General features: G+C 58.1%; 1 protein-coding gene across 2 annotated transcripts in view; it reads left to right on the top strand.

Annotated features, from left to right (window-relative positions):
* Window positions 1-5,849: 5,849 nt before the first annotated feature.
* ZFPM1 (zinc finger protein, FOG family member 1) overlaps window positions 5,850-25,187 on the top strand; it is a 34,022-nt gene continuing 14,684 nt past the window's right edge. For both annotated transcript variants that reach the window (XM_074913315.1, XM_074913316.1), the window contains exons 1-3: window positions 5,850-6,044; window positions 20,765-20,896; window positions 22,772-22,861. In XM_074913315.1, coding sequence (XP_074769416.1) covers window positions 6,005-6,044; window positions 20,765-20,896; window positions 22,772-22,861 — 262 coding nt within the window. In that variant the 5' untranslated portion in view covers window positions 5,850-6,004. The remainder of the gene's footprint in view (window positions 6,045-20,764; window positions 20,897-22,771; window positions 22,862-25,187) is intronic.

Genomic DNA, 25,187 nt, shown 5'->3' on the forward strand with positions numbered 1-25,187 from the left:
GTCATCACCAGTTTGTGATGGTGATGGTGACAGCCCCGTTTGGTCATCACCAACTGGTGATGGTGATGGCCCAGTTTGGTTATCATCAGTTGATTTTTGTGATGGCCCAGTTTGGTCATTGTCAACGTTGATTTTTGTGATGGTCGTTTTTGGTCATCAATTAATGATGGTGATGGCCCAGTTTGGTCATCACCAGCTGGTGATGGTGATGGTGACAGCCCAGTTTGGTCATCGCCGATTTGTGTTGCCGTGGTGAAGATGATGGTGATGGCCCAGTTTGGTCCTCACCAACTGATGACCCAGTTTGGTCATCATTAATTGATGATGGTGAGATGGCCCAGTTTGGTCATCACCAATTTGTGATGTCATGGTGATGGTGATGGTGATGATGGTGATGGTGATGGTGACGGCCTGGTTTGGTCATCACCAATTTGTCCTCAAGCTGACCTCTGCCGGCACAGTGCTGAGGTCTGAAGGTAAGAGGCTGACACAAAGCCGGGCATATTATATTCTTTAATTACTGTTGCAATCATAACATTTAAACGCTGTCAATGAGAGATAGCTCCTAACCGCAGGCTAGAATCCTTGCCACTTGGGGCTTGTAACTAAAACTGCAGGATTAATTTGATTAATTGATAGAATTATTTTCCAAACTACTCTTTTGTTTATGGAGGCTTAAAATGCTTGCCGCCTGCACCCTCCTGGTGTGTTGCAGAGTGGAGATAAAGTGGCTGAAAATAATTAGTATGGCTTAATTTAGGGAAAAAAATAACCTCAAAAGAATTTTGCAGAAAATTTAAGGCAGCACATTTTACTTTGTTTTGGCAGGAAATATTATGGAGCTGGAAATGGAACTTTTATGTTTTCCCTCCACTATATTTCACCAGGGCTACAAACCTACGGGGCAGAGGAGTATTTCATGGCTGGTTGGTGCCGTAGCTCTCCCACACCTCCACATTCATAACCCGGGCACCTGGAAATGAAGTCCCCTGGGAGCCACCACAGGTTTGCTGCAGGGGATGGGACCCATCCGCGGGGCCTGGGCAGGGTGTGGGGGCACCGTCCGAGAGCAGCACCCACCTTTTTGCAGACAGGCCGTGAGCGATGCGCCTGGGGTACCGCTCCCTCCCCAACGCTGCTCCCGGGGAGACGCCATTGGCCCCGCAGCTTGAAGGCTGAAATATTTATTTGTTCCTTTTTCCCCTCTAAGGGAGAGCGGGGTTGGTTTTTTTCCCCCCCCCCCATCCTTTAGCTCCCGAAAGCCCCCGGGTTTGCGGAGTCCGGCTTTATCCGGCAGCGCTTGCCACTCGGAAGATCGCAGGCCCCGGTCAACGTGATTCCAGCCAGGAAGGCAAAGCCGGGCAGCTTCCCCCAGCTGCAGATTAACTCGCTGCTTGGCGGATGCCAGCAACACAGGGGGGTACCCACGGGTCCCGGCACGTCTGGGGGTCCCGGGGCTGTACCCCACCGGGGTACACGGCTGGTCTGCCCCATCCTCAGCCCCAATCCCCACCTGTCACGGGTAGGGATGACCCCGCAGCCAGCCCCGCGTGGCTGGGTCTGAACGGAGGGTGCCTGGCATTCACGGCGTCCCTTAGGGCATTTCTCAGCTTCTTGCCACCACCCAAAATTTTCCTCAAGCTGCTGTTTGCTCTTCAAGCCCCCCCAAATCCAGCCAGCCTTTTTTCTCAGCCACACACCCAAGTTTCCAAGCTGGGGATGCTTTAAGCCTCTCCATAAAGCCTGGAGGATAACGGGATCCACCATGGTTGTCATGCTGCTAGCAGAGGCTAAAGATTTTATTTTTCTTTTCTTGCTCTTGAGTCAAATCTGGCCGTTCCTTGCACAGCAGGAATTTAAACCCCAGCTCCCACGTCCCCCCGGTCGTACGTGTGTGATGGGGACCACACGCACCCGTGAGCTCCTGCATCCCTGATGCTGAATTGCCTTCAGGCGGGGGAAACCCCGAGCCCGGGTGGCTGTGGGGTGAAGGGATGGCAGTTTTGGGGAGCCGGGGAGATGACACAGGAGTGATGCACCCACCCAGGGGCTGCCATCCCACCAGCAGCAATGCCCCTTGAGCTGCAGCCCAGTTTCACTGCCTGACCCTTGGGGACGGGGGATCGATCCTTTTCTTGTCCCGATAGCAGGAGATCAATAGTGGGGGAAAAAATAAGCGCTGAGAAACCCCAGCCTTGAATTTGGGGCGTGGGAGCTGCTCATCCACACATTCCCACCGGGTTTCAGGAGCATCCAGCATCATTTTGAATCTTCTGGTTTAATCTTAAAACCTTTGTGCTGCCACTGCAGTAGCCGGGAGCCTTGAATCCTGCAGCAGCATCTCTGGACAGGACATGGCCAAGCTGTGCTCAAGTTGCGCCCAAACTGTCCCCAAGCCATGCCCACATCATGCCCAAGTCTTGCCCATGTCAGCCATGCCTAAGCCATGCCCAAGCCTTGCCCAAGCCATGCCCAAGCCACAGAGGGCCCCAGGCTGCCGGCAGCTGCCTGGGGCTGAGCCAGAGGCCTGTGACAAGTGGCCCCTGGGCCCAGGCTGTCCTGCTGGTAGGTGGCAGGTCCCCTCTGCAGCACACCCAGCCCTCCGGGTCCTGGCCTGCCCACAGCCAGGGGCACTGAGATGCCATTCCTCCCTCTTGGGCCAAAAGACAACAAGAAAAAACCCCCCCCACCCTAAACCATGACTCTTTGCAGCAGGAAAGAGCTGTTTGCAGCCCTGGAGGAGCCCTATCAGGGGACGGTGCCACCAGCTGGGGCAGCCCGTGGTCCCACGTGCACCCAGACCCCCTCGGGATGCTCGGCACAGCACCCAGCATCGCCCCTCGCCCGTGAAATATGGCCGAGGCAGTGCCTTAGCTTTTCCCATTTACATTCCTCCGCCGACACCTCCTCTCCCCGCGTCTCTAATAATATCACCCCAGATTAATTGGCACTAATACAAATGTACACAGCTCCATAAAAAGATGTCACCTCGCTCACAATGGGGGAAACGGCTGCTCGCGCATTATCTCTGCTCTGCAGGCGTGTAATTCACTCCTCGGGAAAACACGCTATTTATTCTGTTACCCTATAACAATCTCTCTGCAAACACAACGGGATCGGGGCAAGGGGGAGGAAAAAAAAACCACAACCCACCCAGCCCTGCTGCTGTCACTGGCACCGTGCTGGATGTCCCCGTGCAGTGGCACCCACGGGACCCCCGCATGGTGGGGTGGGGTGATGGGGCAGGGGGATCTGGGACTCGAGGACGTCCCTGAGATGGGGATGTGGCCCTCGACCCAGTGGTGTTTGATGCAACTGCAAATTCTCAGGTCTGGGGGGATCTAAGAGGCTTTGGGACGGTGCCAAAAAGCTAATCAAAAGGACACTGGCAAGGAATGCGCAAGGGGAAGGGCTGCAACCTGTTTCCCCCTTCCCCAGAGCAGGGCTGTACCCCCATATTTGGCACCCGCTGGCTCGGGTGAGGCTTTTTTTGCTTTTTACAACAGGGGTGAGACGCAGCCCCCCCGAGAGTGCGACAGCGAGTGGGGTCTGTCCCCTCGAGGGATGCGCTCTCAGCTTTTTCTCGCGCAAAGAGCCAGGAACGGCCAACATCCCCCCACTCCCTTCTGGGGTGAGGAAATTTGGGTGCCCTTGGGGTGTCCTCTCACCCCCAGCCCCCCAGTTCAGCACAACCATTGGCACTGAGTTTAATTAAACGGTTTGTCTAATTGTCTCGGCATAAGCAAACGTGCTGGGTTTAATAACAGGGGTGCTGCGAGGGGTGTCGGTGGGTGATGCCACGGAGGAGCCGGCAGGGTCTGCAGTGGGTCCCCAACCCCAAAACACCCGTGGCCGTGGCGGGGGGGGGGGGTTTGGAGACCCCCCAAAAGCAGCAGAGCAAGAGCCTCGGCCCCCCACCTCACCCAGGCCCCGATGGAGTTGGGCTGACGTGGAGCGTCCTCAGGCCGGACCCCGCAAAGCCGATTTCATCACAATGTCATCACAATTTTATCACGCCCGCAAGTGGCGGCAGGGAAGGGAAGGGCTCTGGACACAGACCTGCCTGCCCCGGGGTGTGATTTGGGGCCAAACGAGGGGAAAAACGCCATCAGGATCATTTTGGGGGGTGGCCAGCCAAGTGGAGCAAAGCCTTGTCCTCGGCAGCATCACCCTCCCTCGATGTATTTTTTTTCTCCCCTGGAACTCTTCTTAATTCCTAACTTAATTTCTTTTGACATCCTCATTGCCGGCTTGACCTCTTTACTGGAATCATGTGCTGCTTAAAACTCATTATCCCACCATTGGAACAGGAAGTTAATTAAAAACCCTTTAAAAAAAAGAAAAAGAGAGGGGGCGGGGGGAACCACACCCCATGTCCAGAGATAGATGGAGAGGGGACACGGCCAAGCCGCTGTGCCGTGCCGTGTCCCCGCAGCCCACCAGCCCCCTGCTCCCCCACTGATGCAAAAATCACATCACTGATCCAAAAATTGCATCACTGATCCCAAAAATCCCATCACTAATTGGGGAGTACCAGCCATCGCTGCCAACAGAGACCCCTGAGCCGAGATCGGCCACAGCCGAGGGCTGGATTTGGCAGAAATAGTTATTTTTCACAGCAGGAATATTCCTGTCATGGACCCAAAATATAAACGGCTCCCGTTTACCTCGCAGTTAGCCCCAAATTCACCACGTGGCTGCATGCACATGGTGAGGCCAGCTGGAATGATGCTGGGGGGGACCCCAGCACCCCTACACCACCCCCAGTGTGCCCTGGGGTGTCGTGTCCCCCCCCCGGGCCAGGGTCACGGTGACCCTGGATGTTTTTGGCCCATCCATCTACAAACGAGCGGGATTTTAAGAGGGGTTCAGCATCCCCAAGAGGCCCCAGGGACCCCATAGAAAGGTTGGGGGGGGGCCCACAGGAGGGTCTGAGGGTCCCACAGGAGGCTTTGAGGACCTCCAAAGGGGGGGGGGGTGTGTCCCAATGAGGGGGGCTGAGGTCTCAGAATGGGGGGGGGGGGGATTGGTGGCCCCATGGGAGTTTAGGACCATCCAGAGCAGGTGTGAGGGTGCAAAGGGTGATTGGGACCCCAAAGGGGAGGGTTTGGGGACACCAAAGGCGAGGTTGGGGTCCCAAAGGAGGGGCTTAGGAACACTAAAGGGGGTTTGGGGTCCCAAGGGAGGGGCTTGGGGGCACCAAGGGGGGACTGGAGTCCCAAAGGAATGGGTTGGGGACCCCAAAGAAGATTGGGGACCCCAAATGGACAGTTGGGGACCCCAAAGGGGCAGTTGGATCCCAAAGAAGGGTCTTGGGGACCCCAAAGGGGGGGCTTGGGGACCCCAAAGGGGGTGTTATATCCACAAGAAGGGGCTTGGGGACCCCAAAGGGGCAGTTGGGGACACGCAGGGGGGGCTGGGGGACCCCAAGGGGGGTGGGACCCCGAAGGGGTGGGGTCAGGGTCCCAGGGCAGGGGGCTGGGCGCCTCCCGGGGGGGGCGTTGGAGCCCCCAGAGCGGGTCTGGGGACAGGCGGGAAGTTTCGGGGACCCGGGGGGTGGGATGGGGACACGAGGGCTGCGAGGAGGGGCTTGGGGGGGGCGGGGGGAGTCACCATCACCACCCCTTCGGTAGGCCCCGCCCCCTTCCGCGCCAGCCCCGCCCCCGCGCCGCCGCCTGACGCCATCCGGTGGGCGTGGCCGGGGCGGGGGGGCGGTGGCCTATGGGCGGCCGCGGCGGCGCGCGGCGGGGGCCAGGCCCCGCCCCCGTGGAGCGTTCCGCGGGTTTGAGCGGCCCCGGCGCCCCATTGAGAAAATCCCGCGGCGGCGGCGGCGGCTCCGCTCCGCCGCGTACGGCCCGGCCCGGCCCGGCCCCGGCAGCGCGGGCGGGCGGGCGGGCATGCGAGACGCCGGGGGCCCGCCCGCCGCCAGCCCCCCCCCCTCCCCTCCCCACCTGCCGCCCGCCCAGCCGCCAGCCGGGGCGCCGGGCTCGCCCCCCGCCGAGCGATGTCCAGGAGGAAACAGAGCAACCCCCGCCAGATCAAACGTGAGTCCCCGCCGCCGGCACCCTGCCCCGTACCCCCTTTCCGTGCTGCTTCCATCCCCCCCACCCCACCGCTCCGCCCTTATTTTTTTGGCAGCCCCGTTCCTTTCACTCCCCCCCCCCCCCCGCCTTTCCTCCTCCGCGGTGCCCACCCGGGATGGCCGCGGTGGGTGCCCCGGTCCTGCTACCGGTCGCCCGTTTTGGTCTCCGTCCCCGCCGCCTCCCCCTCCCCGCCTCCTACCCCCCACCCCTTCCCCGCTCCCCGCCAGCGCGGTGGCTCCGGTACCGGCTCCCGATGGGGGCCCCGATAAGGCTTTAAAATATTCCGTTCTGCAAGTCCCGTCCTGATAACATCGCTCTGTCGGGACGGCCTGAAATTGTGATCTTATCTCCCTTGCCTGCCTCCCATCCAGCGCCGTGAGCCGGGGCGAGGGGCTCCCCGACACCCGCCCCCCCCTCCCCGGGGCTCCCCAGCCCTGTCCGCAGCTCCTCACCCTGCCGGGGGTTCCCCTTTCCACCCCCCCTTAATTTGTCATCGATGCCACCGGGCCACGACGTGCCATTGTCCCCACTGACCGCACTGGCCTCAACCTTTCGCCCTGCTCAGTGTCCTCGTGTGTGTGTGTGTGTGTGTGTGTGTGTCCCCCCCAATTCCCACTGTGCACCCCAGCCCGGGCAGAGATGGCGTGACAACACCCCGAGCTGACTAGCGGGAGGGACCACCGGGGGGTCCCTTTGGCCACCGTCCGTGTCTCCCCATGGTCCAGCCCATCCCCCGGGAGCCGGTTTCGGTCCGGCGGGGATGTACCGGCTGCGCTCAGAAATTCTGTAAAGTGCTGGAAGTTTTTCGGTGACGGGCTTAGCTCGGCGTTTCTCCTTTCCTCTCCGGTGTGTGTGTTGGGTTTTTTTGTTTTTTTTTTTTTCTTTCCCCCTCGCGTCGATGGAAGCTGGCGATAAGAGGGAGATGGGAGGATAGGGAAGGCTGGCCACCATGTGATAATCTCGCTTTATCTTTCTCCTGAAATAATTGCAAGGCTGAGTTGCACCTACCTGTTTCCCTGCCTGGGGTGATTGCTCTGGTGATAAAGCTCAGCTAGACTTTTACCCGGGTAGAGTTAAAAATAGTCCCAGCTGCCTCCTTTTTTTTTTTTTTTTTTTTTTTTTTTTTTTTTTTTTTTTCCTTTTGGTGATAGTTCTCTCCTTTAGCTTTAGCCAACTTCCGCGGCTTTATTTCGGCAAAAAGCCCGGCGATCCCTCCCTGGGTAACTCCAGCTCATTAAACCCGGAGCGTTAAGACCGAAGCGAGCGGTAGCATCGCAGCTGCCAAAATAACGACGCCGATGTGGGCGATAGCTGCGTGCAGGGGGGGTGTGCACCGATGGTTGGACACCCATCTGCCCCCAGCACCCACCGGCGTGGACCTTTGGGGGGGGGGGAGAGAAAAAAATAAAATAAAATAAAAAAAATGTGGCTGGATGAGGCCGCGGCAGCTTGGCCGGGCGAAGGCGGTTCGTATCTCCTTCCTCTGCTGCTTTTCTGCAGAGATGTGAAGAAATGATAAAGTGGGAGGCTGATCTCAGGCCGCCAGCGATGGCCAAAACTGATTAAAAGCTGAAAGCTTGGAACCCTTCCTGTATGTGTCAACATGAAAACAGTCATTAGAGGCGGCGAGCGCGGCGAGAGCGCCGTGCCGCTGCCTCCGCCGAGAGCCGAGGGAAGGTATGCATGAATCAGGGCTCCGGTAACCAGACTCCTCTCATGTACAGACCGGACCTGTTTCCACAAAGTCTATCCTTTTTATCATCTCGGCTGGAGCATTAAAAACCTCCTCCAGATTGCTATCTGCTGATTTTATTTTTCCTAGGTGACGCTATGTTCTCTCTCTGGCTTCATCTCTTCTGCGTTTTGGTTATTTTTTTTTTTATTATTTAAAAAAAAAAACAAAAAAAAAAAACTCGATGCGATGCGCAGATAAGCTCGCAGGGGAGATCGCCGGGAGAGCGGGCGATCGCCAAGAGCGATAAGACAAAGATCAGACACCGGACTATATTTAACCAGCTGCTCTAACCACCTTCTCCTTCGCTCTTTGGGCTGGAGCGATGCAGCAGTGGGGGGGGGCGCAGGGCTACCAGCACTGGGGGGGTCCCTCCGAGCCTCCCCCCGGTGGCACGCAGTGGCGAGGCTCTGAAAGGCGATTGCATCGAGATGGTGGCTTCTGATAGCCAAGAAAACACCCGGAGCGCTTATTTATTTATTTTTACAGGGCACCTGCCCAGGGTTGGGGGGGGGGACACACACAGTTGCTTTTCACCCCCCACTCCATCCCTGGCTATAAAACCAACAACCTCCCCACAGCTGCTGCTGTTTTGTAGGGTTGAGGTTTTGGTTGGGGTTTGTTTTTTGTTTTTTTTTTTTCTCTTTATTTTTTTTTTTTTCTGTCTTTTGTTCTGCTGGTAGATAGATGCAAGGGGCTGATAGAGAGCAGGAGCTGATCTCCAACCCAGATAGCCTGTTATATTTATTAACTTCAAACATGGGAGCGCGGGCACACAGCTGATGAGCGAGGCTGCTGGCAGCTGCCTGTGCGTGCACTCGCAGCGCCGGGTCTTCCGATGGGGGAACCTGATAAGCGGGAGATTGATCTCGTCTTGCTGATGAGCCTCTCCCTCTGTTGTTGTTCTAATATATATATTATTCTTTGTGTTGGTTTGTTGCTTTTTTTTTTTTTTTCCCTTCCGAAATTAACTGGAAGCAAACGTCTTTGCGCTAGTTGCAGGGGCCTGTCTGTGGGGGTTTTTTTATTTTATTTTTTTTTTCCTTTTGCCTTTCTAGTCTGCTTTCAGCTACAGCAGATCTGAGCTCCTGATAAGCGCCTAGGCCCGATCTCCATCCTGATAGAGATTGTCAGGGAAGATAAGGACCACTTATCTCTCCCCACCAGACCAGAGCAGGATTCACTACAACAACAAACACAGCAAAGAGGGGCAAAAGGGCTCCAACAGTTTGTTCCACTGCAAATGTGATTAACACAGGCACTTTAATTATCTGATGGGGTGGGGGGGGGGGGCAGCTGCATATGTGTTTTTATTTCTCAAGGTGGTTGGGTGTTGTTTTTTTTTCCCCCCACCCCACGTACTCTGTGAAACAAGCTGGGCTGAGAAGCTGAGCTCTCCCCAGCTGCTGTTATCAGCTGCAGATGTTGCATTAGTTTGATGAGAGCTTTGACTTTCTTTTTCGATCGTTATCTCCCATTCTGCTCCGCATGGGCTGGGGGGGGGGTGAGGGGGGGGGGGGGTGGCGAAAGCGCCGTCATATTTTTGCTCGTGGATTTTCTTTAATTGCTATTAGATGGTGTTAGATAGCGAGTGCGAGCGCCGCTAAACCCCGCCACCTCTCGATAGGGTGGGTTGGGTTGGGGTGTTGTTTTTTGCTTGGTTTGTTGGGTGGTTTTTTGTTGGTTTTTTTTTTTTTTCCTCTTTTGCAAGCTTTGCTGCTCCCTGGTCCTGCGAGGGCTCTGTAGTGATGCTGAGCAGGGGGGTCATGGTGCCAGCCAGACCGTGGGAGCCATCTGTCCCAGGAGCTTGGAAAATTGCGTTTCTTGTAAAGATGACAGTGGCCAACCCAGTGTCTATTTTTAGCGGCGGCGTGGCGAGCCGGTGGCGTGGGATGCTCCCGGCACGCCTCCTGCCCGCTCCTCTCCCGCTCCCTTTGCTGAGTTGCTCCTTTCCTTTCACTCCGTGCAGGTGACTAACTGCCTCCACTTGCCTTCCCCCCCGCCCCCCCAACCTCCTGTTGCTCTCGTGCTGCTGCACTTTTCCATCATCACCAGCCTCTGTGCCTCAGTTTCCCCGTCCACACTTGCCGGGGAGGGGATGCTGCAGGCCGGGGTGGGCAGTGGGGTGTCTGGGGAGGTGTGTTACCCCTGGCTGCTCGGAGGGGGGTGTTGGGGGGGAGGTTTGCTGCCTGCTCCCCAGGGATGAGCTGGGTGCGGGTAGGGCCCCCCAGCTCTGCTTCTGAGACCGGTATTTTCTGGGCTTGCAGCCCCTGCCGTGCCTCACTCCCGGCATCCCGAGGGTGGCATCCCCGTGTCCCACATGTCTGCTACACCCACGGGCGCTGCCTGCGTGCCAACCCCTCCCCTCTTGTGCAAACCACCCCCCGCCGCGGCGTTTGCCAGCCCTGACTCAGTGACATCCCGGAGTGACGGCTCCCGGGTGCTGGCAGGGGTGCAGGCACCAAAGCCCTGTGGCACATCTGCCCCCGCAGCGGCTCTGCTGGCCTCTTGGGGTGCAGCGTGGGTGACATGGGGGCTCCCAGAGCCGAGGACCCATCATGGTGTGTCCCCCCAGGTGAGATAGGTCAGGGCAGGGTGGCCCAGACTGGGGATGCTGGTCCCACAATGAGCCCTCCCAGCCATCGCTGGCCGTTTCCCGATGGCAAATGGGCAGCCCCGTGGGGAAGCTCACGGAGGGTTTGCACCGACCGCAGGTGATGCTGGAAGAAGTTTCTCTCCTCTTCCATGGCCAGTGGTCCGGGCGGGAGCATCCCTGTGGCCCCTGTGTCTGGGAGAGGGGTGGGCACCGTGCTCAACGGCCGGTGGCCAAGGGGACCGCTCTCCCTGGAGCAATATATCCATTTACGGGGCTCTGGGCCACCCCATGTCACTAGCCCCGCGCTCTGCTAGTCACGAGACACGTCACGGCTGTCCCATGTGGGCGCTTCCCTTGGTGCCAGGGCACCCTCTGAGCCTATTTTGGGGTTTATCCCCAGGAGGGCTCTTCCCAGGCATCCCCGTCTCAGGGAGGATGCGTGCGGGATGCTCGGAGGGCAAGTGCCGGATCCAGGCTGGCCACAGCCATGCGTGGGGCACCCGGCAGCGCAGCAGAACCTGTTCTGCCGAGAGCCCCAGCGCACGTCGCTGCCGGCGGCCGCGGGGAGGGAAGGCGGCGCTGGCAGCCGCGGCGGCTTTGGCAAGCGGCTGCTTCCAGGGCCCGTGGGCGCTGGGGTTGGGTTGGTTTGTGTCTGCTGCCGCTCTTCCGCCTCCCGCACCCTCGGGGGACACCCCCGCGCCGCCCCCTCCCCGGGCACCCCGAGCAGGCGTGGAGCCACGGCCGTGCCCGCGCCACGGGGACGGTCCCCGGCATCCTACGCCAGAATGGGAAAACCACCTCCAGCTGGGTTCCGCGGCCCTGGATCCCGACTTGCGCGGTTGGGCAAGGTCTTATTTTCCATTGTGAATCACAAGGCCACCTAGCAAGCTGCAGGTTCCCCTTTCGCCAAGTTGCGAGCCGGCCAGCTCGGCAATCAGGGCTTGGGAAGAAAATAATCCTTTCCCCACGGGTGTTGCAGGAGATTGCGCAAGGAGATAGTGTCACGGGGCAGGTGATCCATGGTTCCTGGAGAGGGGCAGCCCTGTCCCTTCCTGGGGACCCATCGGAGCCACCCGGTGACGGCAGCGTCCCCAAGACAAGGTGGTGTCATGTCCCTGGGGAGCAGAGTCCTCCGGCGTCCCTGGGGTACCCCGCGCTGTGGGATGCTCGCAGCCTCACGTTGGCCGTGGGGTCGGTGCCACCGGTGTCCCTGGGGCAGGAGGGGACAACATTTCCCCAACCGGGAGCCTGGGGACTGAGCTGCTGTGCCCCACGTGGCGTTGGTGGATTTGGGGTCAAATACACCCCTTCTGGGGCGGGGAGGAGGTTGTTTTCGGTGCGTGCTGTTCTTCCTGCTGAACAAAAAACCCCGTGATTTGCCTTGGAAAATGCTGGTTGGGGCGATGCTGCGGAGAAAGAACCAGCCCAGCCCTTCCACAGCAGCAGCCGGGAGCTGGGACCGGAGGGATGTGAGCGGCCCCAAGCACCGGTCGGAGCAACTCGGGGGGATGGCAGGAGCAGAGAAACCCAGTGCTTTTATGATTTCTTTATTTAAGAAGAAAAAGTGGAAAATGCCCCTCTGCCCACCCCGCATCGCGCTCTGGCTCCGAGTCCTGTGGCTGTGCCAAGGGCATGGATTTTTCTTCCTGGAGGGCAAAGAAATCAGCTCCCCCACCACTGGAGAAGAGCCGGAATGGGAGCAGGAGGCCAACATACCTTTTTTTCTTTTTTTTTTTTTTCTGTGACATGTCCCATGACTGGTTTTGTTGCCTGACTCAGGGCTTTTGGACACTCAGGCTTGGCCAGGCTGCTGTCCCGCTGCTTATTTTATCAGGAAAGTTCAAGTGTTTCAGGGGTAATACAGTTCCCTCTTCCGATGGCTGCCCGGCAAAGGCTCCGCATTGTTCCTGCAGCAACATGTTTTTTTGGAAGGGATGAAATGCCGAAAGGAATGTAACTGCTGACCTTGGGCTGCAGTGGGGTTAAGGAGTGTGTGCCTATGAGTCACTCCAGATAAGAGCCTTCCACGGCTTTTTTCCTCCAAAATAATTCTTTATCTCCTCTTTCTCACATCAACATATTTTCTTGACATCTCCCATTTGATAGCGCGTGGAGGAAATGTGCTCCTCTAATTTGTTCATCTGATGAAATGTAGATGCATTGTTTTCTCTCGTCCTTGGCGAGATGGGGGTCGTGGCCTCGGGCTTTGGGGATGCTCGGCGGGGTCAGTACCCGGATATTTGGGGCTGTTCGGCAGGGTCGGTGCCCGAGTTTTGGGGCCGCTCAGCGGGGTTGGTGCCCAGATCTTTGAGGCTGCTCGGCGGGGTCAGGGCCCGGAATGCGCAGGAGGATGCCGGAGCAGGGGAGCATCACCCCGCGCATCGCCAGCTCAGGGGACCGCGGGGAGGAAAAGCTGCTTTTAGCTTCCCCCCTCCCTGCTCCGCCGGGAAGTTTGGCCGCTCGCTCGCTTCTCCATCTCCCAGCCGAGGCCTCTCATGCTACTTCCAGCTCCTATGATAATGCGGAAAGTTGAACTGGCCCCATTACTGCGCTGCGATGGTTGCCTTGATAACGCCCCGATAATGGCAGCGATAGCGGCAGCTCGGTAGCCAATGGCTCTGCCGCTCCTCCCATTAACATTCCCCACCACGGACCGGCTCGGAGCTGCCTATCTGCTCTCCATTTCCACTCCTCCGCTAGATAAGAATGGAAATACTGACTTCATAGCTCACTGATTAAAGTGTCTGGATTTCTTGATAATACACAGATAAATTATGTTTTTCAAAAAGAAGGTAGGGAAGGGAGTGCGAGGGGAGGGAAAAACCTCCAGTCCATTTTTATTATTACTTTTTTTTTTTATTCCCTTCCCTCTTTCTGGCCGTGCCCTGTGGGTTGGGGTTTTTCTGCTCCAAAACGCCCTCCCCAGCCTGTGCCCAGGGTTGGCAGCGGGAGGGCAGAGTCCTGCTCAGCGTCCTCGGGGACAGGGAGGGGGACACGGCGGGCAAAGCATTTTTGGGAGTGGATGGGGTGTATTTAGCAGGCGGTCATGTCCCCACGTTGGGATGGGGATGATGCCAGTCCCAGAGACCCGCTGGCATCGCGGGGACGTTCAGCTTCGCCCGCTGCAGCAATGGCACGTGGCCGGGATCTCGGTACTGCCCGCGGCACCTCGGGTGGGCTCTGGCTGTCCGCAGGGACTGGCTGGCAGGGCCCTGGGGATGCTCGGGGAGGATCTGCCTTTCTACATCCATCTCCACCCCTGAGCCTCACTGCTTCTGCTGCCCGCTCCACCAGGATGCTTTGGGACCAGCCTTTGTCCCGTTTGGGGCTTAAAGATTCTCAAACCATCGCACCACAAGGCCGGAGATGGGAGCAGGCACCGCTCCCTTAGCATCTGCTTTTCTAAATTACACTTGAGTTCCCTCGCTTGTCCCCACCGGAGCAAATGGGGCTTCCAGACTTTTTGGTTCCTTGCACTGGAAAAGGTATCGACCGCAAGAATCTAAGTTTGTTTCATCTAAATATAAAACTAAAGAGCAAACAGTATAAAGTTCATTTTTTAATGTGCTGCCCCATTCCAGTTGGGCTGCTCTCTTTATTTTTTTTAGAGGAACTGTGATAAAAAGCAGTGATAAAGCCAGGACTGTTTTGTGTAGGAGTCGGTATCTGTGTTATCTATCTCCCTTTTTCACTCTCCGAGCAGCTCTGTTGTTTTTTACTCTTATCTCGCTCCACCAAAATGCCAAGAACAGGAAAAAAAAAAAAAAAATTTAGAGAAAAAAAAAAAAAAAGAGGCAGCGCAGGCACGCGCGTTTGCACAGAGGCAAACTCGGCGTCTGTGGAGCTGGTGTGAATGGCCGTGCTGCTTGGAGTTGGAGGAAGAGGAGGGTTGGGGGTGCCAGGTGAAGGTGCTGGTGCTGGAGAGGCTCTGCCATGGTGCTGCTCCAGCGAAGGCTGCGAGGGGGGGCTGTAGCAGTCGGGTTCTCGGGGACAGCACTGTCCCAGCCACCCCTGGTGACCTTCATGTGCCAGGCTTGGTGCCAGCAGCTCACGGTGCTGCTTGCAGATGGGCCACCCCGCCATGTTGTACCCTCTTCGGGTCCTTTTCTGCTCCTGGTGCCCCCCCAGATCCTGCTTGTTGCTGCAGCATTGGCTGGAGACCCCAGGATGGTCCATGATGGCACTGGGAGCTGGCACTGGGCACACTGGGGAGGCTGGGAGCAGCAGGGACACCCCAGCCAGAGCATCTTTGCTGGTGGGTCTGGTGGCCTCGGCTGCATCCACCCGTCCCTGTCCCTCTGTCCTTGTCCTCACCTGGTGCCATCGTGAATGAAAAGTCTCGGGGTGGGGGCTGGAATCTGTCCCCATTTTCATCCCGGCAGCTTCTGGCAGCGGGATGGACCCAGCAGGACCTGAAACTGCTTCCCACGGGGCGGAGGCCAGCTCGGCGCGGCATCTCCGGGGTAATTTGTCGCTAGATTAGCAAAGAGCTTGACCTCTGGCCTTGCCGTCACCTGGTATTGATGGGCTCCGCCAGGCTGTGCTGCCGGGTGAGCATCCCACACCCCCCCAGCCGTTCCCGACTGGAGCAGCTGTGTTCCAGGTGGGAGAAAAAGTACCAGAATTTTGGGGTTTTTCACCCAGAAAAACTCCCTGTGGCCAGCAGCGGTGAAGGCACCTGGTGCAGCAGCAGTGGTGGCCTGGTGGCCTTGCACACCCGTGCCAGCTTGCACACTCGTGCTCATTTAGAGCCTGATGCTCCCGGATGGAGTTTCCTTCCGTATTATCGGGGTATCCAGCTGCTCCCCAGCCCCGCGCTCGCACCAGACTGCTCAAATCCTGCCTGGATCAGCGTGGGGTTAAACCTCTCAAACCCCTCTTGGATGGGGATTGGGATGGAGGACATCCCTGGGTCTCCCCAGTAAGGACTGGTCCCTCTCCGCTGGCTGGACCCCACCAGCTGCCTCAGTTTCCCTCTTGCGCTTTGCCGATCCCCTCCCGGCGCCGCTCCCGTGCCGGCCGGGAAGGCAGGACGGCGTTAAGCATCGCGTCCCCTTCTCGCGGAGCAATCTGCTCCCATCCATCTGATGTGCCGGGGACGGCTCTATTAGACTCTCTCCTCTCTTAAAATCTATCAGGGCCTTATCGACCCCATCTGAAACGTAAAGTCACTTCATTGTCATTGTCCCTGTATTTTCTTTCTCATTATTTTCCCGTGCCCCCCGCGGCCCGTCCCCCCGCCCCTGCCTCCCCAGCTGCTGTTTGATATGATGCGGGCTCTCTCGCTATTAGTATTAGTAATCGCGGCCCCTGAAGTGAAACAATCTCCTGTAATCTATCAGCGGTTTATCGGCCCTATCTGAGCGCCGGGAATGGCTGGGCTCGGCGATGGCGCCATGCTCGGCCGCTGATAAAGTTACAGAGTTCAGGCGGTGATGAATGTTAAGTAACTGCACCCCGCGCAGATAGGATATGGACTTGGCAGGGGGAGCAGCTCCGGCTGAAACCAATCTCTCCCCTATCAGCAGAGCTGCTTTTTCTCAGGCTCTGCTTCTCCCCGGCTCTTTTCTTCCCCGATGGTTGCGGCTGGGGGCTCCCCCCTGGGGCGGCGGTGCCCCGGATCGGGGAGGGATCCTCGGGGTGCTGCACCCCGCCGGTGGGTCGGCGGGGTGCTTTGTGTTGCTGCCGTGGGGGTGTCAGCCCGGGTGGGGTTTTCGTGGGGGTCAGGATGCTGTGGGGTGCAGACAGGAGCATCCCCCCCATCCATAAGGGCAGCGTCCCCCTGTGAGCACTCGCAGCATCCTGCCCTCCCCATGAGAAATCACAGCATCCTCCATCGCCTCCTTTCCGCCACTGTCCTTCGTTCCCCTCCTGGATAAATTTGGCCTAAATACTTTATAAATTTAATCCTAAATTATTATAAATACCCACCGTGAGCATTTGCAGCACCCAAACCCCCTCATCAGTGATCGCAGCTTCCCCCATCGCCTCCATTCCCCTACTACCCTTTATCCTCCTCCTGGACAAATTGGGCCTAAATACCTTATAAATTTAATAATAAATTATTATAATACCCACCATGAGCATTCACAGCACCCGCACCCCTGCCACGAGCAATCACAGCATCCCCCATCACCTCCATTCCCCCACTACCCTTTATCCCCCTCCTGGACAAATTAGGCCTAAATACTTTATAAATTTAATAATGAATTGTTATAAATACCCCCCATAAGTAATCACAGCATCCTCCACTATCCTTCATTCCCCTCCTGGATAAATTAAGCCTAAATACTTGATAAATTTAATTATAAATTATTATAAATCCCTCCCCCACGAGCAGTCACAGCATCTCCTCCCACCAACAGTTGCAGCATCCCCTGGCCACCTTCATCATCCTCCTGGATAAATTAGGCCTGATTTAATAACAAATTATTAGAAATACAACACAAATCACCCCACCACCTACTGCCTCCCCAAACGTATTTTATTTTTTCCTTGCCCTTTGAACACAGGGCACCGAAGGAAGGGTCGGGGTGAGTTTTATCTGGGCACGATGGAGAAGGGCCCCGAACTGGAGATAGGTGCTGCTGGGGCTGGAGCTGACCCAGCTATCAGCTGCGTGCACGGGGCTGATATTTAAGGTGCTGATATCCATGGGGGGAGCCTGGCCCTGGGATGCTGCGACCAGGCTGATAGGGGAGAGGGTTGATCTGTGCTCAGACAGGTCCATTTTTCTCCAAAATGAGGAGAATTCCCCCCAGGACCCCTCTATTTTTGGAGAGTGTTATGATTTAATGCTGCATCCCAGCAGCATCAACCGAAGGGAGGGGAAAAAAATAACCCGTTGGATGATGTGACCTTTGAGGACCGGCGTCATTTCCCGGCCACCGAAACCTCGTTTGCCCTCGGTGCTTGGCATCCCCGATCCCCAGGGAATGGGCTCGGGGGCACCTGAGGTCGTCGGTAAAAGCAAACATTAATACGTACTGGGGAAAAATTGGGTGAGAAGAGGTGGGCTGGTGTCCCATCAGATACCGGCAGTTTTTGGATTTGCAGCCCAGGTTGCTCTCTGGGCGTTGCTTGCTGCGGGGCTGACACGGCACAACCCTCTTACGAGACCCTGGGGAATCCCCACGCTGCGCCAGACCCCACCGAATCACCGGAGATGGTTTTGCAGCTGGTGCAAGGAAGGATGGGGAGTGGCTGAGACCCTCTCTGAGAGCAAACCCCGTGCCTGCTCCTGCGGCCCTTTGCTCATGGCTGCGAAATTTGGGGGAAAATAAGGAGGTTTAGGGGCAGCGGCGCTGCCCTGAGGGGGCGATGCCTGAGCTGGATTCCCCACGTCTCGATCACAAGGTGGCAGATCAGCATCCTGGCCGTGCTTTGTGCACCCCAAGACGTGGTGGGAAGCCTCACCTGGCTGCTTCAGGGTTGTTTATTATTATTATTATTATTATTATTATTTTGGTTTATTTAATTGAAAGAGGGATTCAGAGCCAGTGCAGGGATGAGGAGGAGCTGGAAGGATGAAGAGAGCCTTCATCCCGCTGCCCACGTGGTCCCGGTGGAGCTGGGGATGTCTCTGGGATCCCACTGGTGCTGGGCAGGGGGGGTGACACCCCGGGGTCCCGCTGTCACCAGGGGGGGGTGACACCTCAGAGCTGCGGCACCACGACCGTGGAGGTGCCTGTGGGTGAGGTTTGGGGCGCGAGGCCGCCCGGATCCGGGTTCCCACCCTCGCTCCTCAATTCCCAGAAACCCCCCTTGGGCTCGTCACCTGCCCAGCCTTTTTATTTTTAAAAATAACACATTTTGGAGGTGGATGCGAGCAGACAAAAGCCAGGCGGTGAAGGCAGGTTGCCACCAGCCTGCACGTGTTTTCAGTCCAGGACTCGCTTTCCGCCACGGGGACGACTCCTCCTCCTCCTCTTCCTCCTCCTCCTCCTCTTCCTCCTCCTCCTCCCTGCTCCAGAGCTGGTGGGAAAGTCTGGGACTGTTGCTATTTTCTATCTGTTATCAAGGCCTCTTATCGCTTTGCTCTTGTCTGCGTGCCGGCTTTTGGAGCGTCCAGGGTCTCGCTCTTGGCAGCCTGGAGAAGTCCCCCCTCCTTTTTTATTTTTTTTAATTCGCTATATTATTCCTTTCATTTAATTTACCGGCTAAGCGCAAAGAATCAAGAAAAGGTTTATTGTTGCTGCGCCGGGAGAGCCTTAATTTGAGTGAAATGATCAAATCATTACCTGGGTAACGATGGGTTTGCCTACTGCTGGAAAAGCCCCGGGAATGCCGACCCTCGCGCCCGCCCGGACCCGTGTCCCAGCCTGCACGCGGGTGACATGGGCACATCGCCTCCGCTTCCACCAAGTTTTTACAATCGTTGTCATTTTTAAAGAAAAAAAAAAAAAAAGAGAGAAAAAAATCCTTCCTTGTTATCAAAAAAAAAAAAAAAAAAGAGGGAGGGAGAAGAGTTAATCGTCGAAGCGGAGTATCTTGGAAGGGAGCATTTTTTGGCTCTTCCCCTCTCTGTAAAGCCAGCCTCAGTAATTCAGTTTTAAAGCATGAAAAAAGGGAGTTGATGAAATTCCACTATCAGCACTGAACCAATATGCAAAATATCTCGCCGAAAATCAAATAGCTATTATGTTTTCATTTCCATTTCAGCGTATTTGCTTAATGAAGAATAGACAGATCAGGCAAGCCGAGGGAGGCTGTGTGCGGTGATAACTGTGCAGGGCTTCCAGCAATCCCGGAGAAGTGACGCTCCGCTCCCTGCTCCGCTCCCTCTCCCTCCTTTGCTTTTTTTTTTTTTTTTTCCCCTCTTTTTAAAATTTTTTTTTTTTTTTTTTTTAAGCGATCCAGTAGTTCATTTAACCCACCCAGCCTCGAGCGCCGGGGCTGGAGCATCCCCTGAGGATGGGTGGGAGCGCCGGGAGCGGGATGGATGCTGCGGTGGGACAGGTTGGAGGTGGGGACACATCCAGGGCCCGCGGTGACACGGGGCCGCTGGGCCACCCATCGTCCCCGCAGGCGCTCGGTGGCGCTGCCATACCCAAACCCCAGGTTTTATACAATTGTGTTTATACAGCGCATCCCCATCTCCCTCCTGGCTGCGGCTTGGTGTTTCAGGGTGGTCTGGGCACCCCTGGGTGGGTGGCACACGCTGTCCTGGCTCTGTCCATCCCTCCCGAGGTCTGTCCATCCCCCCCAAGGTCTGTCCATCCCTCCCTGGCCAGGCTGGAGGTGCCAAGCCACGGAGCAGACGAGAGTCGGGTTAACTTTATCAGAAGCCCAAGAGCCGTGAAGGCGTGAAGGAAGAAATTAGCCTAACAATGTTTCATTTACAGCGAGAGAAACGATTTGTTAGCTGGCGATTGTTTCTGAATATTATCAGAGCCTTTTTAATTGTGCTGGAACTGAAATTAGCAGAATTAGAATAAATTGCCTTCCCTTCTCCCGCAGCCTCTTTATTCACGCTCATTGTTGTCTGCTTTGTATAGATTATGGGCTCTTTGTTCTCCTGCTGTAAATATACATGCCTGGAGTCACAGAGAGCAGCTGAGGTCTGCAGAGGGATTGTCACCGCGCCGGTCGCCCTGCCCGCACGCCGGCCTGGCCACGCGGTGCCGGATGGGGCACCGGGCAGCCCCCGGCGCACCACGAGCCGCCTGCGCCGCCCTTTCCTTCTTGATTTCATGGAGGGGGATGCTGCGTTGCCGTGGAAACAGCTGGCAGGGCTGTTTGGGGGGGCGGGGGGCACATGACACACGCTGCTGGGGTGTCCCCCACGTGCACCCCGTTTGCGCCCTCCGTGCGTCCCGCTTGCGCCCCACTGCAGCATCCTCCTTTGTGCGGGGCTGGGGGGGGGTGGCAGGGGTTCCCCCAGACAGACAAGGGGTGCTGGGGACTGGGGGGGGACGGTCTCTGGGGTCCCTCACCCTGTTTGGGGCATGGGGCAGGGGTGGGGATTGGGTGGGCAGCATGGGGGAGCGGAGCAGCGAGCTGGGCACCTCGCCGTGGGCCCGTGGTGCGTGGGGACCCCGCTGGCTTCCCTGGGGAGATGTGGGGCTTGTTCCCCCCGAAGTCTTGGGTGGGGGGGGACAGGGAATCTCTCAGGGGACACCCCGGAGCAAGGTGGTGGCTCTAAAACCCCTTGTGCAAGGGGACAAGGGACTCCGGGGAGATGCAGGGCTGGCGGGGAGGGGGTTTCCCTTCCTGAGGCATCTCCTGCAGGCCCCTTTGCCAGCCCCCGAGGCACTGGCATCCGACATTTCCCAACTGGGAAAACCCACGGGGTGTTTTTTTTCCCTCTGGTTCACACCCCCCGCCTCAACCACCCACTCTGTGTTTCGACAGGTTCCCTGGCAGCGATGGAAGAAGGCGAGGACGGCCCGGCGGGGGAGAAGAGCCCCTCGGAGAGGGAGGGGGCCGCCTCGGACCGCGAGGGCTCTGCCGAGCGCGACACCTCCAGCCCCCCCGGCAGCGAAGGTGAGCCTCGTGGCGGTGGTGGGGGGCTGCCCGTGGTGTCCCCCCACCACAGGGACGGGCTCTGCCGGTGGCCAGCACACCGGCCCCTTGGGCATCATCTCCGCTATGAGCGTGTGGTGTTAATTAGAAAATGAAGCATCCCACCCACCCATCAGGTTTGGGCTGGTTAAGCAACACCCCTCAGGCTCCTTGGGGTGCTCCATCCCTCCCAGCACCCTCTGGCCAGTGGTGGGACCCGCTGGGGGCAACCTGGCCCTGGGGTGATGGCGAGCAACCGGCTGGGAGCAAAGATGCTCCCGGACACGGAGGGGCTCCCTGTGGCCGGCACAGGCAGGAGCAATCTCAGCTTGGGGGGGGGCAGCGGCGTGGCAGGGAGGTGGGAGGGCGGGCACAGGCTGCTGGAAACCGGAGGCGAGTCGCTGGCCGTGGCGGCTGCTAATGACCATCATCGCCCTGTATCCGTTTCAGCCTCTTTAACCCGCCCCAGTGCTGAGCCACCGGTGCCAGCCGAGGGATGTCAGGGGTGCAAAGTGTGTCCCGCACCCCCCTCCAAGGATGCAAAGTGACTCTTTGGGGTATAAAGTCACATCCCCGCGGGTGTAAAGTGACTGCTCAGGGTGCAAAGCAGCCACTGAGGCCACACGTGCTGGCAGCGGCGGTGCCCCGGCTGGGGCTGGGGGGACAGGGCGGTTGCTGCCTGCCTGCCTGCCTGCTGCCGGGCCCTGCCCCACCCCAGAGGTGGCTGCATTTCAGGGCCGGGCCGAAACAGTCCCCAGATATCCTTTAAGTTCCTTCCTGTGGAGGTGGGGGCAAATCCTAATCAGTTAATGTTTGCAGTGCCCTTCGAGATAACCGCGGCAGGGCAAGGCTGCGCCGGCTAATGGAGCCGGCCGGTCCCCGCTGAGCACCCGCTGCCCTTCACCCCCCAGCACCCCAAAACCACAGGGGCCAAGCCATGATGCAGCGAGAAAGAGGGGGCGATCCACGCTGGCCCCCTGCTAGCCCAGGGAGGGCTCGCTGGCAAACTTTGCTCAGCAGCAGGGAGAAGCGAGCGGCTCTTATCTGATGGGGGAGCTGGGCTGGGGGCGAGGGAGCCGGGAGCCCGGGCGCGGAGCTGCACCTGGCACTAGCCTGCCTCGATAAAAAGGTGATAGCAGAGATAACGCCGAGCAGCAATAACGGCCACTAAAGCTTTCAGCGCGATGGATAAAAATCGATATGCCAGGCACTTTGATTTATAGCCAAAAATAATAGGACTTTTATACCCGGTGATTGATTTATTTGATGTTAATCATTCCGCTTATCACCTGTATTAATAATCTCCAATGCCGGTGACGTCACCCCTGGGTGTTCGCTCTGGCGCCGATCGATTGGGCTCTGCGCTGGTTATCCGCCCGGGACGCCAAGGCAAACATGTACTTTGGGCGCTAATCTTCCACACTGTCATATGCAGATAGGCTTTATCAGCTGCATCTCCAGCAGCAGTTAATGGAGAAAATAATTGTTATCAAGTTGCTATGAATACGCCACAAATAGAGCCGTGACGGGAGCGGGGCTGAACCGGGTTGATGTGGGGCCCACGGTGGGATGGGAGAGATACAGGGGGTTTTCAAGGCGGGGGGGGGTGTTTTCAGGGTTGCCCACCCCAGGGTGGGCTTGGTTGGCTTTATGGGTGCAGGGGTCTCCACGGCATGGTTTTGGGTACAGGGATTTTGAGGGGACCCCCCCCCACCACCGCCCTGAGAGTGAACCAACCCCCTTGCTGGGTGCATCCTGGCCCTGGGGTGTCACCAATCCAGTGGTCCCGACCCCCTTGGGATGCTGCCTCTGAAATACCCCACACGTGACCCGCTGCTCTTCCCTCTCCTGCTGCAGAGTCCAGAGACATCCCGGAAAGTCCGAAGGAGCCGGAGAAGCCGGATCCTGGAGAAAACCCGCAGGAACTGGACACCTGGAATGGGCCAGGTGAGTCCCTGGTGTGCAGCTGGTCATCCCGCTCCATCCCGGCTGGACCACGGGCAGGCAGAGCAGCCCCCAGGGCTTTCCCTCCTCTTGCAAAAACCAGTATGAGGAAGACTGGGAGCGCTGGGAGCTGGGCAGGCTGCAAATACCAGAGCTTCTACTGGGAGAGGAGGGTACAAGATGATGGTTGTGGTCCCCCATGTCCCCAAGCTGCTGTTGGGAACATAAAAAGTGATCCGGGAGCGGCGAGGATGGCGGCACCGCGCTCCCCGGCGCGGGGAGGGTTTGGACCCCATCCTGCATCACCCCACGTCCGCGAGGGCACTTTGCAACCATCCTGGCAACCACAAGAGCGACGCTCGAGCGGTTTCGTGATGGTTATCAAAACCCCAAGGAGCGAATACAACCGTCTATCTCCCTCTCGGTATCTCCATGCCAGCGCCCTGGCAGCCCAGCAAGGCCAGGCGTGCTGTGTGGGTACCCCGCGCCCTATCACCCCACTATCTCCAAACCGACCCGCCGATGGGGTTACAGTCGGGGCTCTGCGGCGCAGATTGGGTTTGCGGGGACCTGTCTGCTGGGGAGGGAGCTGAGGCACCCCCCCCCACACACCCCTGCCGAGGGTGGATGTGCCATATCTCACCCCCCATTGGCGCTGCCAGCCCCTCCCAGGCCGGGCGATGCGCGTGGATCTGGTTTGGGAGCAGCGTGAGGGGAAGGGGTGACCCCGATGCAGGACAGCGATCGCCCTTCGGGGATGGAGCCACGGAATGGGGGGTCCCGGTGTGTCCCCGAGGCCACCAGCCTCCCGCGGGGGCTGGGCGATGGAGAAGCCCTGGGAAAGGGCGGCTGCCAGCGCACGTGCTCCCGCAGCTGCCGAAATCCCCACAGCCCTGGCCCTGCTCCCCCTTCCCGCCCCGTCCGAGGGGAAGCTCTCGCCCGCCCCGCTGATATCCCGGCCCTTCCTGCGCGCCGTCAGGAAGGAGCTGCGAGGCCGCCCCCGTCTCCTCCTTATCTGCTCCCGGGCCCTTTGCCCCCCGCACCGCTGGGCTCCGGCGCGGGCATGAGGGTGCAGGGTGGGAGGGGGCTGCGGTGCCAAACCCAAGGGTGTCCCTGTACCCCGGGGGGATGAGGGGGGGTCACAGCACTGCGCAGCCCCATCTCCCAGCACCACCATCACCCACGGGCTGCCCAAAAGGAACCACGGAGCCTCGGCTCAGGCCATGCCTCCCCTTCCCCCCTCCCTTCCCTCGCCGGAGCGGGTTATTTGCATTCTTTATGTAAAAGAGATTTTATTATCGCCTTCTCCCAGCCCATCTCTATTCTGGTAATTGGAGTGGTATTAATTTCTGTGTGGCTGGGAGTTGATGGCGGTCCGGCGATGCTGCAGCGATAGGGTGTTCCTTTCGCACCAACCGCCGCGATAGCCCGTCTATCAGGCGCTCTGCAGGCTCTGCACTTATCAGGGATGGAGCTGGCGAAAAGGGAAACTCTGAGCAGCCTGAATTTTCTTTTTTATCTGGCAGGATCCGCCGTATGTCAGCAATGGCAGCCGCGAAGATGCGGCGCGGCGGTGGGGTGGGGTGGGGGGGGGCAAGCAGGCTGCTCCGGGCGCCTTTGTTTGTGCCCTGCAGGGTCTCACCTTCCCCTGGTTCTTTTTAGGGGGCTACGGGGTTTAAACACACCCCAGCCCCTCCTATGGCTTTGCTCTCTGGGTCTCCAAACCTGGGCGCACTGGAAGTTTGGCAGCGTGGGGACGCGGCGTGCCGGGACCTCGCCGTGGGGCTCCTTGGCCCCGCGTGCCGGCGGGGGAGAAGGAGTATTTTGTTTTATCTTTGAAATGACCTTGTTCGCTGGAGGGGGGTGCTGCTCACCCAGCAGATACGCAAATCCCCGGGAGCTGGAGGCTCTAATCCTCGACTTGGGAGCCTTTGCAGATGTGCCATCCCTTCGGCCGGGGTGCTGGGACACCCCGACTCAGCTCTGCTTCCCGATGGGATCGTGGGATCTGTGCTTCGTGCCAGCCACTTCATCCTCTAGCGAGGCTGGAGAGGAGATGTCCATCCTCCCCAGATTCCCCCAAACCCTTCTGCTGTGCCCCAGGTTTTCATCTTTTCCATTAATTTTTGTTTGCTCTGGAGCAGGGTCGGTAGCGGGGACTTTTGGGAGCACCCACAGCCTCCAGCTGCCCTCCCGGGGCTGTCCCCTCCTGCCTATCACTGCCCAGCCAACCTCACCAAGTCCAGCCAATTTTCCCAGAGGGATAAGGTGAAAAGCTCCAACAAATTTCACAAATGTGGTGTTGGGTCAGGGTAGTGGAGGAAAACAA

This window comes from Athene noctua, chromosome 9 (assembly GCF_965140245.1).
Source record: "Athene noctua chromosome 9, bAthNoc1.hap1.1, whole genome shotgun sequence".
In the NCBI taxonomy this organism is placed as follows: Eukaryota; Metazoa; Chordata; class Aves; order Strigiformes; family Strigidae; genus Athene; species Athene noctua.